At 42.6% G+C, this 14,558-nt stretch overlaps 1 protein-coding gene across 1 annotated transcript in view; it reads right to left on the bottom strand.

Moving 5' to 3' along the window:
* Positions 1 to 13,114, bottom strand: part of LOC129841362 (neuromedin-K receptor-like) — a 38,377-nt gene extending 25,263 nt beyond the window's left edge. Inside the window, exons 1-3 of the mRNA XM_055909603.1 lie at positions 12,681 to 13,114; positions 7,590 to 7,778; positions 6,476 to 6,626 (exon numbers count right to left, since the gene is read on the bottom strand). Of these exons, the coding sequence (XP_055765578.1) occupies positions 6,476 to 6,626; positions 7,590 to 7,778; positions 12,681 to 13,054 (714 nt within the window). The 5' untranslated portion in view covers positions 13,055 to 13,114. The remainder of the gene's footprint in view (positions 1 to 6,475; positions 6,627 to 7,589; positions 7,779 to 12,680) is intronic.
* Positions 13,115 to 14,558: the final 1,444 nt, after the last annotated feature.

Here is a 14,558-nt window from a genome sequence, read left to right as displayed (position 1 = left end):
GTTCATGTAAAGTATTAATTTCTATGAGCGTAGTTATCAGCTATGAGTTTCCTGCTCTTGAGCGGTCCACACCCCCTTCCCTTTGTCTACCAAGCCATCATATCGGCTTAGCCCACTTGTGACTTTCCTATCATTGTTAGTAACCAATATCTACTGTTTGTTTGTTATGTATTTCTGTGATTATTTAGTTAGTAAATAAATAATTAAGCCAATTTGTGTATTGCTGATTCATTATGGAAACTAGGGTCCGTGCAGATAACCAAGAATTTTCACAATGTCTGGAATAAGACTAATGAGGTAACAATTAATAATTCATTAAATAGAAGACTAATTGGTTATATTCGGAAAATTAAAACTTTGTAATCAATATTTTCCGTGGTGCCCCGACTTCCTAGTTAATTAAAGTTGACATGATTAGTTTAATCCCGTAATAATAATTACACAGAGAATTGGTTTGATAAAATAACTCTTCACATTTAATGATAGTCCAGACACAACATTTATTTTGTACATAATGTTTCTACCACCAACTCTTATGACCGAAAAGAGATTCTGGATATCAGGACAGTTATTACGCACCTCTTACTGGACAAAGATTTTCTCTTTAAAGAGTCGGACTCAAATTATTTACTTCAGACACCTAACAAGGCCGTCACTCGCAGGAGAAAGAGACCTCATCCAGAGGTGGCGCTCCTAGTGGCCAGGGACTTTAATGCAGGGAAACTACCTCATTCCTACCAGCATGTTAAACGTGCAAAGAAAAAGAAAACTCTAGACCACCTTTACTCCACACACAAAGCTCTCCCTCACCCTCCATTTGGCAAAACTGACCGTAATTCTATCCTCCTGATTCCTGCTTACAAGCAAAAACTAAAGCAGGAAGCACAAGTGAATCAGTCAATAAAGAAGTGGTCAGATGACGCAGATGCTAAGCTACAGGACTGTTTTGCTAGCATAGACCAGAAGAATCCCAGAACATATTCTAATGGCATTGAGGACCACACCACATCAGTCACTGGCTTCATCAATAAGTGCATTGATGTCACCACAGTGACCGTACGTACATACCCCAACCAGAAGCCATGGATTACAGGCAACATCCGCACTGAGCTAAAGGGTAAAGCTGCCGCTTTCAAGGAGTGGGACTCTAATCCGGAAGCTTATAAGAAATCCCACTATGCCCTCCGACGAACCATCAAACAGGCAAAGCGTCAATACAGGACTAAGATTGAATCGTACTACACCGACTTCGACGCTCGTCGGATGTGGCAGAGCTTGCAAACTATTACAGACTACAAAGGGAAGCACAGCCACGAGCTGCCCAGTGACACAAGCCTACCAGACAAGCTAAATTACTTCTATGCTCGCTTCGAGGCAAGAAACACTGAAGCATGCATGAGAGCATCAGCTGTTCCGGATGACTGTGTGATCATGTTCTCCGTAGCCAATGTGAGTAAGACCTTTTAACAGGTCAACATTCACAAGGCCGCGGGGCCAGACGGATTACTAGGATGTGTACTCCAAGCATGCGCTGACCAACTGGCAAGTGTCTTCACTGACATTTTTAACCTCTTCCTGACTGAGTCTCTAATACCAACATGTTTCAAGCAGACCACCATAGTCTCTGTACCCAAGAACACTAAATGTAACCTGCCTAAATGATTACCGACCCGTAGCACTTATGAAGTGCTTTGAAAGGCTGGTCATGGCTCACATCAACCATTATCCCAGAAACCCTAGACCCACTCCAATTAGCATACTGCCCCAACAGATCCACAGATGATGCAATCTCTATTGCACTCGACACTGCCCTTTCCTACCTGGACAAAAGGAACACCTACATGAGAATGCTATTCAGTGACTACAGCTCAGCATTCAACACCATAGTGCCCTCAAAGCTCATCAGTAAGCTAAGGACACTGGGACTAAATACTTCCCTCTGCACCTGGATCCTGGACTTCTAGATGGGCTGCCCCCAGATGGTAAAGGTAGGTAACAACACATCTGCCACACTGATCCTCAACACGGGAGACCCTCAGGGGTGCGTGCACAGTCCCCTCCTGTACTCCCTGTTCACCCATGACTGCATGGCCAGACACAACTCCAAAACCATTATTACGTTTTCAGATGACACACTGAACAGCTAATCAAATGGCTACCCAGACTATTTGAATTGTCGTCGTCCCCCCACCCCCACACACCCCTTATTTTACACTGCTGCTGCTCTCTGGTTATTATCTCTGCATAATCACTTTAACTCTACCTACATGTACATATTACCTCAATTACATAGACTAACCTGTGCCCCCGCACATTGACTCTGTACAGGTACCCCCTGTATATAGCCTCGCTACTGTTATTTTACTGCTGCTCTTTAACTATTTATGTGCATGTTTTACTTAACGCTTTTTTTCTTGAAACTGCATTGTTGGTTAAGTAAGCATTTCACTGTAAAGTCTACACCTGTTGTATTCGGCGCATGTGACAAATACAATTTGATGCTTCCAGTATGCATGTTGAAGGGGGTGTGTCATCTACGATCATTCACTTCCCTTCATTCAATTCCGGAAGTTTACTCGAAAGATGAGAGAACCATTCCTTTACCTCAAATGTCTGCATGCTTGATCTGCGGAAACACTAAGGAAGTGCTTGGGCTCCCCTTGAAGAGAGAAGTTTGTCTGGCTCAGTAAAACCTAACAAATTGTCCGCAACACGGAAATGGGCTAATTCTATGTGAATTAATGAGGCGGAAACCACCTCAATTCACACTATTGTTAGAAAATAAAACGTGTTAGAAAATCATTTGAAATTGGCAAGTAACAAGTGTTTACTGTCCTGTTGCGTAACAATCACAGTTTGGAACAGTGAGGGCATTCTGACATCAAGTGGATAAAAAAAACTCACGCTGGGACGACCGTTTGAGATATTTGAAACTCACATGTGAAAAGGTTAAAGTCAACTTTTTGTCTTCAACATTCTAAAGGCCCCATTGTGACATCACTTCCAATATTCTATTTTATTGACTGTAAAATTGACCTCTTTGCCAACTACTTAGGCAAAACGTTAGAGCGCATGCAATCTTACTCCAATTCTCTACTATTCAAATCGGAACAGAAATATCGGCTGACAATCAAAAGTTACAGCAGTTTGTCAGAGTATAAAGTGATGAAAAGTAGCTAGCTAACGTCAGCGAACAGCTCTCTGTCTTCACTGAGCTCCCAAACAGAGCCGTTGCTATGGATTCTCCCACACACGGAGGAGCACACGGGGCAGTGAAGGCAAAAAAATTATTAGGAGGGTGAAGAGGGTGATTGAATTTAGAACAATAGTGTAATGACGATGAAGAATTGTGAACACCAAGAAAGAAGCTACTTCCTTCTCAGGATCATACATCATGCTCTAAATAACTCAACTGGCTAGTTTTCCTGTCTGTAAAGAGAAGGGTGGGTTGTACATTGGTCCTGCTACCCTGATTGGATAGAGCGAAGCCGTTCACTCGCTTCATATTTCACCTAATCACTTCTGATCGCATATTTCGGTCTAATCATTTAGATTACTGCGGCCTCCTGTCAGCCTGCTACTATGATAAATCATCAGGCGAGGACGTTTGCTAGCAGCTACCAATGTGAATTATATCCAACATATATTATGTTTTGAGTGCAAGACACAGTCACACACACACACCTCTGCACACTGCTCCTAATCTGCAGCTTTTTTCTTCTATCAATCTGCAGATAGATGTTGGCAAAATACCTATTTAGGCATAATAAAACACTTATTTTTTCCCCGTTCACGAATATCAACTGTCAATTTATGGATACGATTACGAATAAGAATATAGCCAGGTTGTCACACCCCTAACAACAACACACTAGAATCTGATTAAAGGGAAACTTTCCAGTTTACAAAAGAAATTGCGTGTGAAAACGTCTTTGTTTTTACACGCATCAACATCGAGATTTTAATATGAAGGAGAGTTGTGTGGCCTATTCAGTTCAGTCAGTCAGCATCAGTGATTTGTATTTTTCGTTCTGAAACGTGTGCAGTGTGCGTGTAGGTCTACACTGTGTAGCCGTTAGCGATGATGCTAATGAAAAACTACTTCTGGTGGAGATGGAAAGGCTTTCCCAAAAACCTTCTCAATTAAATGCTAACTACGAAGTGGCCTAGGCATACCTGGTAGAATGATATGATTATTTAAATCAATCTAAATGGCCATTTGTTTGGCAAACTCATGCAAAACACACCCAAAATCTACATTTCTCTTTTTCCCCAGACCTCAAAAGCGGCCCCTGATGTGGGTTTAAGCATTGTTGTGGATTTTATAGGGCCCTACGTATGCTATGCTCAGTTAACTTGTGTGTGTCCCTTGGGTTTAAAGGTGCTCTGAGGGAAGGGGTTCTCCTTTTCCCGCCAGTGGGTCCCTCTTCTCACTGATCTCCCTCCAGCCCAGACAGGACATTTTTGTTTATTTATATAAAAACTTAAACCTGCCTCATTGTCTTCTGTGCTCTATTATTACAGTTTCGATCTACTGTCGTATTCTAGTAGCAGAGTGTATACAAGTGTAGTAGTCAGAGAGTAGTTATTTCTGATTAAATGTGTGATCTAATTGCCGCACAGTCCAAAGTAATATTTAATTTAAAAAATATATTTCACTAGGCAAGTCAGTTAAAAAGAAATTCTTATTTACAATGACGGCCTACAGCGGCCAAACACGGACGACGCTGGGCCAATTGTGCGCCGCCCTATGGGACCCCCAATCACGGCCGGTTGTGATACAGCCTAATAAAGGTTGATATAGTAGTACATCAAAGTAAATCAGACCAATTCTTTTTCTACACTTAACTTTGACTATATGTACAGTAACTGCTTTGTGTTACATAGAAAAGTAAAAATTCTTCCACTACCACAAAAATACTTTTAAAGAGCTGAATCAAGTTCCACAACTTTACTTCATGTAAAGTTACCATCTAGTTCATTGTGATCTTACAGGCAAAACTTATCCTAGATCAGCACTCCTACTCTGAGATGCTTTATGAATATGTGCCTGGGGGGGGGGGGGGGGGGGGGGGGGGTGGAGGTGACCTTCTTACTATTGAAACTCTATGGTTTATGCAGAGGTATTGTTCCGATACATAGAAAGGTCTCTTCACCTACAATAGCCTAGCCTGGTGCTCCAGTCCGTTCGTGTTTTAGCCAACTTCACACGCCATCTCTCTTGTCTCTGTGGTCTTTAGAGTGTGGACACTCTAGTGTCTCCAGTCCAATCCTTATCACTCGTTAATTCCCAGTGGAGGTGCATCTCTCATATTTCCTGTCGGCTTAAGGTCATTTACCCAGCAGGGCTCCCACTTTTAAGGGGCAATCTGGAATTAGTACATACATGTTTTAACTCAAATGGATGGCCAGTTCTTAGCTGTTTAGCAAAAAAAGTGGCAGGGAGTCAGCTTTGTTGTTGTTTTAGGCTTAGTGCCAGAATGGACAGGGCTTGACCCACCCACTGTGGTTGATACTGAATCGTATTAGCACAAGCTTCTTAGGTACAAAATGGGTCAAAATCCAAAGCAAAATGTAATCTGTTACATGGAGTGTGTACCGAAATGTTGGACCAGTTTTCAATTAACTCTGCCTAGGCCGCATTTCCGGTTTCTGTTTAACACGATTATTTTCTTAGGAAGCACGTTTTATTCTCAAAACCAGAAAACAACACTGACAAGTCACCTGTTCTGACTGTCTGAGTATGCCTGTGACTCACAAAGTAGACAGTCCGGAGAGTATATCCAAGTGTTGACTTTTGACATCGGTATGAGATGGAGGGCCAAGCTCACAGTGCCTCAGGAGGCCATTAGCATTCAGAGCTAGCGCTGCATGTCAAAAAGCCACGACGTCAAAAAACAGGGTCGATGGAGGAACGGTGACCACAAGTCAGAAAAAAACGAACGTCTCAAATTCATTTTTCATAGACTTAAAGGTCTGTGCTGTGTTTCGGCGATTAGGTTGTGTTGGTAGGTTTTTGTCTGCGGAGATTGACCAATGTGTTGGATTAGGTGACCCAGACTGTAACGTAATAGTTATTGTGAATGTCGAAACACATAAAGACACAGTAAATCCTCCATTATCTTGCTATAAACGCACTCCGAGTTTGTACCCATAGTACAGTATGTGTGTAGTATGTGTGTTTTGATGAATTATATGTCCCTGTAGTACACTAACCCTCAACCAACTCACTTGAGTGATTTTTTGGCACTTTGAAGATAGATTGATTATTATGTAATGGGTTTTTGACTATCTGTGAAAATCCTAGTGGATGGCTTTATATAGCATCGCTACTGCCTTAAAGTTCCTGAGACCTGAAGTACTGTCACCCCAGAAACAAAGATACCTTTTCTGGGTCAGTGGTACCGAGAGAGCATCATAAGTACGTTGTGTTGTTGTGTCGTGGGTTATAATCCCGGGTCAGCTCTGGATTTACCTTCCTCTTGGCCCGGAGCTGGCCGTGGTAGTTGTCAGATGAATCCCCTGGGATCTCTCCCCCCCACAGAGTCACCCCGACGATGGTGTAGGTGATTCCCATTACCATTAGGGGCAGCAGGTAGACCAGTACCATCACAATGATATGAAACCTGGGCACGACAGGGAGAAAACCAGAATGTAAACAAAGATGAAACAACAATAAGCAAAATGGCACTGGCCCATTTTTTTAAAGTGGATATGCAGGCAGAGAAGTAAGGAAGGAGGAAAATAAGAGTGAGGTAAACTAGACAGGCATGATAAAAAGAGCAGTTCAAATCTCAGAGAGAGAGAGGAGTGAGAGGACCAGGTGCACTTCCAGAGAGGAGAAAAGCAGAAGGGAAGAGAGAAGAGTGCTAGTCAGATGACGTGCTTATACTGTAACACAACAAAAAGGAGTGAGGCGAGATAACACATTGAGTTGCAGAGAGAGAGGAGTGAAAAGAAGGGCTATGCTAAGCTAGCCCAGAGCAGGCAAGCTAATCATCTCTCTCTCTCAACTGGTACAGTCACATCTTTCCATTGTCACAGCCAATGTGTGATGAGCGCTCTGGCACAATACGGCTGCCATAATGCATCATAATGCTGCCATAATACAACCCTGAAGAAGGCCATGAGCGGGAAATAACAATAAATTCACTTTTCTATCAACTTCCACTGTCCTCCAAGAGTTGCTGAATATCTTCCTCACTTCAGTTCGTTCCTCAATTCATGCACCTTGGTTGGAGAGCGAGTTAGCGGCAGTATTCCCATAATACATAAGCTGCCATAAAGTGTAGCCATGTAAAACTGAGTGAAATGAAGAAGCTTATGATGATAAAAGAGGCTTAGGGTGATAAACATGTCTCATATGAAGTAGTCGTATAGAAGTCTAGAATGAGGTGGCCTGGTGCGATGTACCGCTGCCAGCATGGGTTCAGATCTGGCCTACTGCTCTACTCTCCTACCTTTCACCTCTATCGCTCTCTATCCAATAAAAAAACAAAATACTTCAAAGATATATACTGTATACTTTAAAGGCTTGAAGGAGGCTAGTCTACAAAGGAGGCCACAGGGCTAAAGGTGTCGTTACTCACATGAAGGGGTCGTCCTCCTTGCGGGGCCAGGCCACGTAGCAGATGGTCCGGCGGGGCAGGATGCGGATGGTGGAGTAGAAGCAGAGTGGGAAGGCCAGCACCACGGCCAGCGCCCAGATACACATGATCACCACCTTGGTGGCTGTAGCCGACAACCGGGGCTTCAGAGGGTGGATGATGGCCATGTACCTGCAGGGGTCAAGACGTTGAAATGGGGTCAAAGGTCAAACGTAAGGGAAAGGGGGATACGTAGTCAGTTGTACAACTGAATGCATTCAACTGAAATGTGTCTTCCGCATTTAATCCAACCCCTCTGAATCAGAGGAAGTCCTCTCTTTCAGGGTGTGTGGAGTCTTGGAAGTCCCATTCATGAATTTAGTTTTTGTAGTGGCAAATTACATAAATGAATCTGTGAATGTTCTTTTACATCTTTGACATGCAATTTGAATTATTTAATTCAATTCCTGTACTGAATTGATAAGGAATTGACTGCATCCTTGCTCCTGTCTGTCTCGTGTGTTTCCAAAACACAAAAACGTTCAGAAATCCATTTGTGGTCTGGCAGTTTCTATTGTAACGTCGATTCATTCATATCAAACAAGAGGCTTTGGGGCAAAGCCACGGACAAAGCTGAAACAATGGATCGTCCAAATTAGTAGGAGATTACTCTGAACACGCTGTAAGCCTGGGGACACACTTTATTATGCTGCTGCGTCCTCTTGTTTGCCTCACTTTATGACTGTCCATTACTGAGAGCCACGGCGTGTTGATGCTAATGCTAATTAGCGTCTCCTTTCCTTGAATGAAGCGCCTCGGACTCTGTTTCTGATAATTTTCAGCGCCCTGGCTGCCATCTCAATGACAGATGGAAAACTGCCAAAGTGCAGTCCCTCAACTCGTCTGTGATCACTTGTGATCACTTGGTATTTAGTCTGAGTGGCACTTGGGTCCTGGTATTGAGATGAGAGGAATTCAGATTTAATCAACTATATTTCAGTAGCAGTGTGTGTGCAGTGCAGTGCCACGCAGGGGGCTGCTCTTTCAGGGCTTCGTTGTATTTCATCACAGAAATCTCATTATGGTGTTTTCCTGAGGGGTTAATAAGTATTACCACAAAGCAATACCCAAGGGCAGCCAAGACCAAAATAGGTACTTGCAAAAGGGCATTTCGTCATTTCTTTAGGCATAAAAGGGGTAAAAGGTGGAAATAATGCATGAAAAGGGTAGAGGGTGAAAATACTGCACTAGCCTACACATCAGCCTTCCAAAATGTGTTCCTCTCCCTTTGCATCACAAAATTAGCAATTAACGTATATTATATATATTTCCACACTATGAGGTTGGAATAATACTGTGAAAACTATGATAATGACCTTTAAGTGTAAGAGCTGTTTGAAAAGACCGCCTGAAATCAGCCTGTTTGGCAGGATGGAGTTTTGGCCTGCCTGGTGACACCACCTCTCTGCCAATAACAGCTAACTTACTTGATCAATTGCTCTTTATTAAGAAGCTATTCTTGTTTCTTTTTTACCATTTTAATTGAAAATATTCACAATAAGGTACTTAATTGTTACCCAGAAATGTATTTGATATTGAGATAAAAACATCGGCATTGGATCTTTTAATGATTTTCAGAGTTGTAACTTGCATAGTCTCAGCCGTTAACATCAGTTAGAGGCTACTGCGCCTAACATGACCATCTAAGAATAACGAAGAACAATGAAGTGGGAGACTTGCTTGAAGAGTGTCAACTACCAACAATGGTAAATCTGAATCAGTCCCATCTCAAAAAATACACTCGCTGACAGACTGGCACCTCGTCACACTCTTCCCTCCAAACGAGTGTGTGTGTGGGAGGATGTCTTGCCGTTTTTAATCAAAGGTGTGTGTAGGAGTCTTATCTGAAGTGCTGTTCACACATCAAATGCGTTTCACTTCCACAGGAAATAGGGATGGAAGGGGGGCACATGTACGGTTGGCCCCCAAATTGCAACCCGGTGCCATTTCCAAGGCGACAGTCTGTCTGGATTGCGCTGCGCATCAGTTCAGCCATGAAACAATTAGGACTGGAGGTTATGTGTTTCAATCTGGGTCAAATCTATGTTCTCTTGTTCTCTTTATCTCTGGCATTGGGTGATGAAATCGAAGGGACACTTAAAAAGATGGAATTTGTCTGCCTCGGCTGCAGGAAGGTCATTGAGAGCAGAGCCTAAAGGGTGTGCCTTTTGTGTTGTCGCAGAGCTGCAGGAGATACCAGTGCCTCACACTCACTACTTCTCCATTATCACACCATAGCTCTATAGTATGATGAAACATGGGGATATTCATCAATATCGAATCAGCCAGAGTCCCATTTGATATGATAATATCATTAAGTGACACCACAGAAGAGGAAGAGTCATTGAGGGATGTGTATGTGTTTTGTGTGTGCCAAGCTACTTGTGTTTGATGCAAGGGTGTGTGCGTGCGTATATGTGTGTGTAGTCAGTGCAAGCGTGTGTGTTCTTTTATTTTTACAAGCCAAGTCTGGCATCTGGCTTTGGCTAGGGTATAAACAACCCTTTAGGCTTGTGGAGTTGGGAAACAATTCCTGTCTTGTCTGTCTCATCTCTTTAGCAGACCATCGGAGAATGGTGTCAACAGAAGGACAGCAACTCATAGTGTTTGACTGACACCCCATTGAATGAATACTATTCAGTTAAAATGGCAATTCTAATCAATCTGCTGTCAAATGAGTGACTCATTTAAATTCACTGCAACCAATCAACCACTTACAGAAATAAGAGCAGAGCCGAGATGACTCTGTGTATACAATGCATACGCTGCATATCAATGCACTTCATACTCCAAACACCAGATCCATTTGTGCTACAGCCAGTTCCTATGATCATAATCAAGCCATGTTTGACATGACAAGGTGTAACCGGTGTGAAATGGCTAGCTAGTTAGTTAGCGGGGTGCGTGCAAATAGCGTTTCAAATTGGTGACATCACTCGCTCTGAGACCTTGAAGTAGTTGTTGATGTGTGCAGAGGGTCCCTGGTTCGAGGCGAGGAGAGGGAAGGAAGCAAAACTGTTACATTGGTGCTGTGACCGGAATCACTGGTTGCTGCGGAAAAGCAGGGTGAGTGTAACCGGTGTGAAATGGCTAGTTAGCGGGGTGCGCGCTAATAGCGTTTCAAATCGGTAACGTCACTCGCTCTGAGACTTCGAAGCACGTTACCCATCGCTCCACAAAAGCCATCCCTTGCAGAGAAAGTCACTTCAATGTCTCAGAGTGGTGTCACGGATTGAAACGCTGTTAGCGCGCACCCCGCTTACTAGCTAGCCATTTCACACCGGTTACAAAGGCATAACAATGACCATAGGAATTGACAAGACAGCACAGATCCAAGCATACTATAAATATTTAACTACACACAATTATCTAAGGGGTGGTGTTTCTCTGCATGGTCAACGTTTGTGAAGTGGAGGCACAATAACACAACCCCCCGAGGCACCTCCATTACTGGAATGGGTAGGTGTAGGCTTCCCCAGTAAACACCCCTGAAGACGCCATTAATAAGTTATTAGCGTCTGAAAATGAGCAATAATAGTGCGGGCTTGCGCCTATTTGTCAAACGACTGATTCGTTATTTCCAAGCTGTCTTGGTGGTGCGTTTTCCAAATGTAGGTTTTGGTTTCCTTGAGTATAAGTAAAGTAAAATGGATGCTGGTGTTTGTGTTGATAAATGTATTTTTCCTTTTTGGTCGTATGAGTGTATACCTACACACACGCGCACTCACAAGCATGTGTACACACACACACACACTGCCACCCCCTACACAGATGCAAGCATATGCTCGCACGTGCACGCATGCCCGCACGCACACACACAAAATACTCTGCCACCCCACATGCAAGCAGGCCATCAGTGTCATGTCAATGTGACGTTCTACTTGCTACACAGAGCGTGTTGTTTTGAGAGTGGAGGAGCAGAAGGGAAGAGCGTCATTTTCCCCTACTGTACCTTATTCATTGATTATGCGTAAGTGCAATAGCTTTAGTCCAGTTTTTCGCAAGTACTCATTAACTTGTTGCTAGTGGTTGTACTAAATGATTCTCTAATTACACAAGATTATTTTGTATACAATGTGAAAATAATCCATGTAGCTAGATAGCTAGAGTTTCTTCTCACTAGTATTTCCTTGGCTTCATACATCTTAGTATGTGGAAGTGACGCAACGTGAGCACAACATGGACAATATAGCAGCTTTCATTGATTTCAAAGGAATCATTCCCTCAATGGCTGACGGCAACGCCAGATACCCGATGGCTATAGTGTAGCAGGGCCATAATGATGACAAACCTACAATTACTGATATGCCAGAACATGCTACAGAAGCCTGACACCAGCTTCGTCTAGATTTACAGTTTGAATCACAAGGACATTTCCAACACACAACCTGTAATATAGCTGTGCTCTGGATTGATGTCGTCAGTCTGGATATTCCATGTCTCTTGATATGACTGCCAAGGTAAGTTAAGATGGAATTTAATATTTTTCACCTCCCCTGACTTCCATGAATAAGATGAAAAGCATTACTAAGTTCACGGTTACTAATAGTTTTAATCTTTTCATTATCTTCTGTGGTAGGTGCTGCTTTGAACCTCTCCACTGACTCATCTGCTTCACACACACACAAAAAGGTATAAATGTACGCACATGCATGTACGCAGGCATCCACATACACAAATTCATGCTTACAGATGCAATATACTGCCTTCCCCAGCAGACACACACACACACACACACACTACTGCCTGGATAGAATAAACAATGAAATGCACATTTGCTTAAACAGGAAAAAATTTAACCATGGTGTGTGATCTCAATTCAATAACAATTTAAGGGATACCAATTCCCTACAACCTTATCAGCATCACCATGTAGAGTGAATCCTGTGTTTTCTTTTACTGGTAGAAAATGCTTGTAAAGAATCATGAGAAGTGTTGAATAATAACGTTTATAGATCGTCATCATAATTAATCATAATAAATAAATACCGTTAGTGATTTAAAAAGTAGGCATGATCAGCATCAGTTGCCTACCTATCAACGGCAATTGCAGTCATCGAATAGATGCTTGCGAACACGGAGGTGACGGGGAAAAAGTTTTGAAACCTGCAATAAGCCTCTCCGAAGTACCAGTCTCCGTGGGCAGCGTATATGAAATTAATTAAAGTGTTGAAGGCGGCCATAGATGCGTCCGAAAATGCCAAGTTCAAAAGGAAATAGTTGGTGACTGTCCGCATTCGTTTGTGGGCGAGAATTATCCATATGACAATGAGGTTTCCGAACACAGCCACCGCCAAAACGGAGCTGTAGGCGACCGACCACAGGGCAATGCGCCAAGGCGGCTGAACAAATTGATTCGTAAAGTTCCCCGTAGTTATGTTCGATCCATTGAGTGCCACAACTGCCATTCTGACTTCTATGTTCACTTCCTACTGTGGAACAAGTCGTTTTTTCAGGCTGTGTCCTTGAAATGTTTGGAGAAACAGAGTAGATAGCCGCACCACTGCGCGCAACGCACCTCTCCACAAAACGCCAGTAAAAATACTCTCAACTTTGAAGACGACCTGTCAACTTCGACTCCACCGCAGTCGCCTGAGCGCATCCCATTTAGAATTTTAGTTTTGAGTGCACGCCACTATTTCGGTAAAGATGGCAAGATGCGAAGTATAGTTTCCATTCGCATCCTGTTGAATGTGAGCGTGGTGGCACGGCGGAGCCCCCAAGCCTCTGCAGTATAAACTGTGCGCGCACATAATGACGTACCACCAGTTTCAGCTGGCTCAAATAGGCTAGAAAGCTCGATTGATTCTGGCACTACTTGTTTTAAACTCAGTGAGGGTCAAATAGGTTGGATCAGGCGTCTGCCTACGCTCAGTGAACCTAAAAAACACAATCCCGAGTGACAACATGATGTTTGGGAATCACTCCACAATCATTCAAATATCAGACAGCAAATCCATATTTTAAATGTTTTATCTTCTTACTACATTTGATTAATTCTGTCAAACAATTAGGTCTTCGATTTGTTACTGGTATCTTTGCAAATATTTACTTTGGAGAGATATGGATGTTTAACAGTTCTAATCTAAGTGCAGACAGTAGCCTGTTATATACCTTAAATGTTTCCACCATGGCATGAATCTCCTGTTAGGGTGATGCAGCTCTTACAAAAAATAAACGTCAACAAAATCACGTGAAAATAAATGCATATGGTTCAGGGCCAAACACTTAAAAGACACCCTCGCCATGTTGGAGGCCGGTCCAAATGATAAGCCAAGCAAGGGAAGTTTGCAAGTAACCCCCTCAGCCCTCGTTTTTAGTCGGCTTTGCGAGTGTACCATTATGTTTACCCTGGGCCTGAACCTCCCCATAATTCAATTCGCGAAGATTGTACATCCGCTAAGAAAAATATGCGAAAACTTAAAAACAACATCAATGGAGAAGTCAACATACAAGTGTTAGTAAAAACGAATGCAAATCATTTCTAAATTGTGCTACTAATGCACAAACACCTCTCGTAAAAAGTAAATATGTTTTTGTTTGGTTATCTTTTGGAAATTGTAGAAATAAAACATTTTCTTTCTTCAGAAGTTCCAGCTAGGCAGCCTAACTTTAGTTAGCTAATTAATTTGCTAGTTATCATACAGTAGGTGTATATTAATAATTATATATTTAATATAAGTAGACATGCACTCACAATTGACTCTATCGCATATAAAGCACCTACAAGCTACCGGTGGCTGAAAACACAATCATCGCAGGATGAAGGAGTGATGAATTTCCGGCCAAGGGTGGTACATTTAAAAATAATTCCTTCTTCCCTCGCCCTGCAAGTGTTTACTCGTCAGACATCATGAAACGTCATCAGAAGTGTCCACTTAACTTGAGGGATAGGGTGTGTCTTTCAAGTGT

Source organism: Salvelinus fontinalis, chromosome 42, assembly GCF_029448725.1.
Source record: "Salvelinus fontinalis isolate EN_2023a chromosome 42, ASM2944872v1, whole genome shotgun sequence".
Lineage (NCBI taxonomy): Eukaryota > Metazoa > Chordata > Actinopteri > Salmoniformes > Salmonidae > Salvelinus > Salvelinus fontinalis.
The sequence above is the reverse complement of the archived record's forward strand: the minus strand, read 5'-3'. Positions and strand labels throughout refer to the sequence as shown.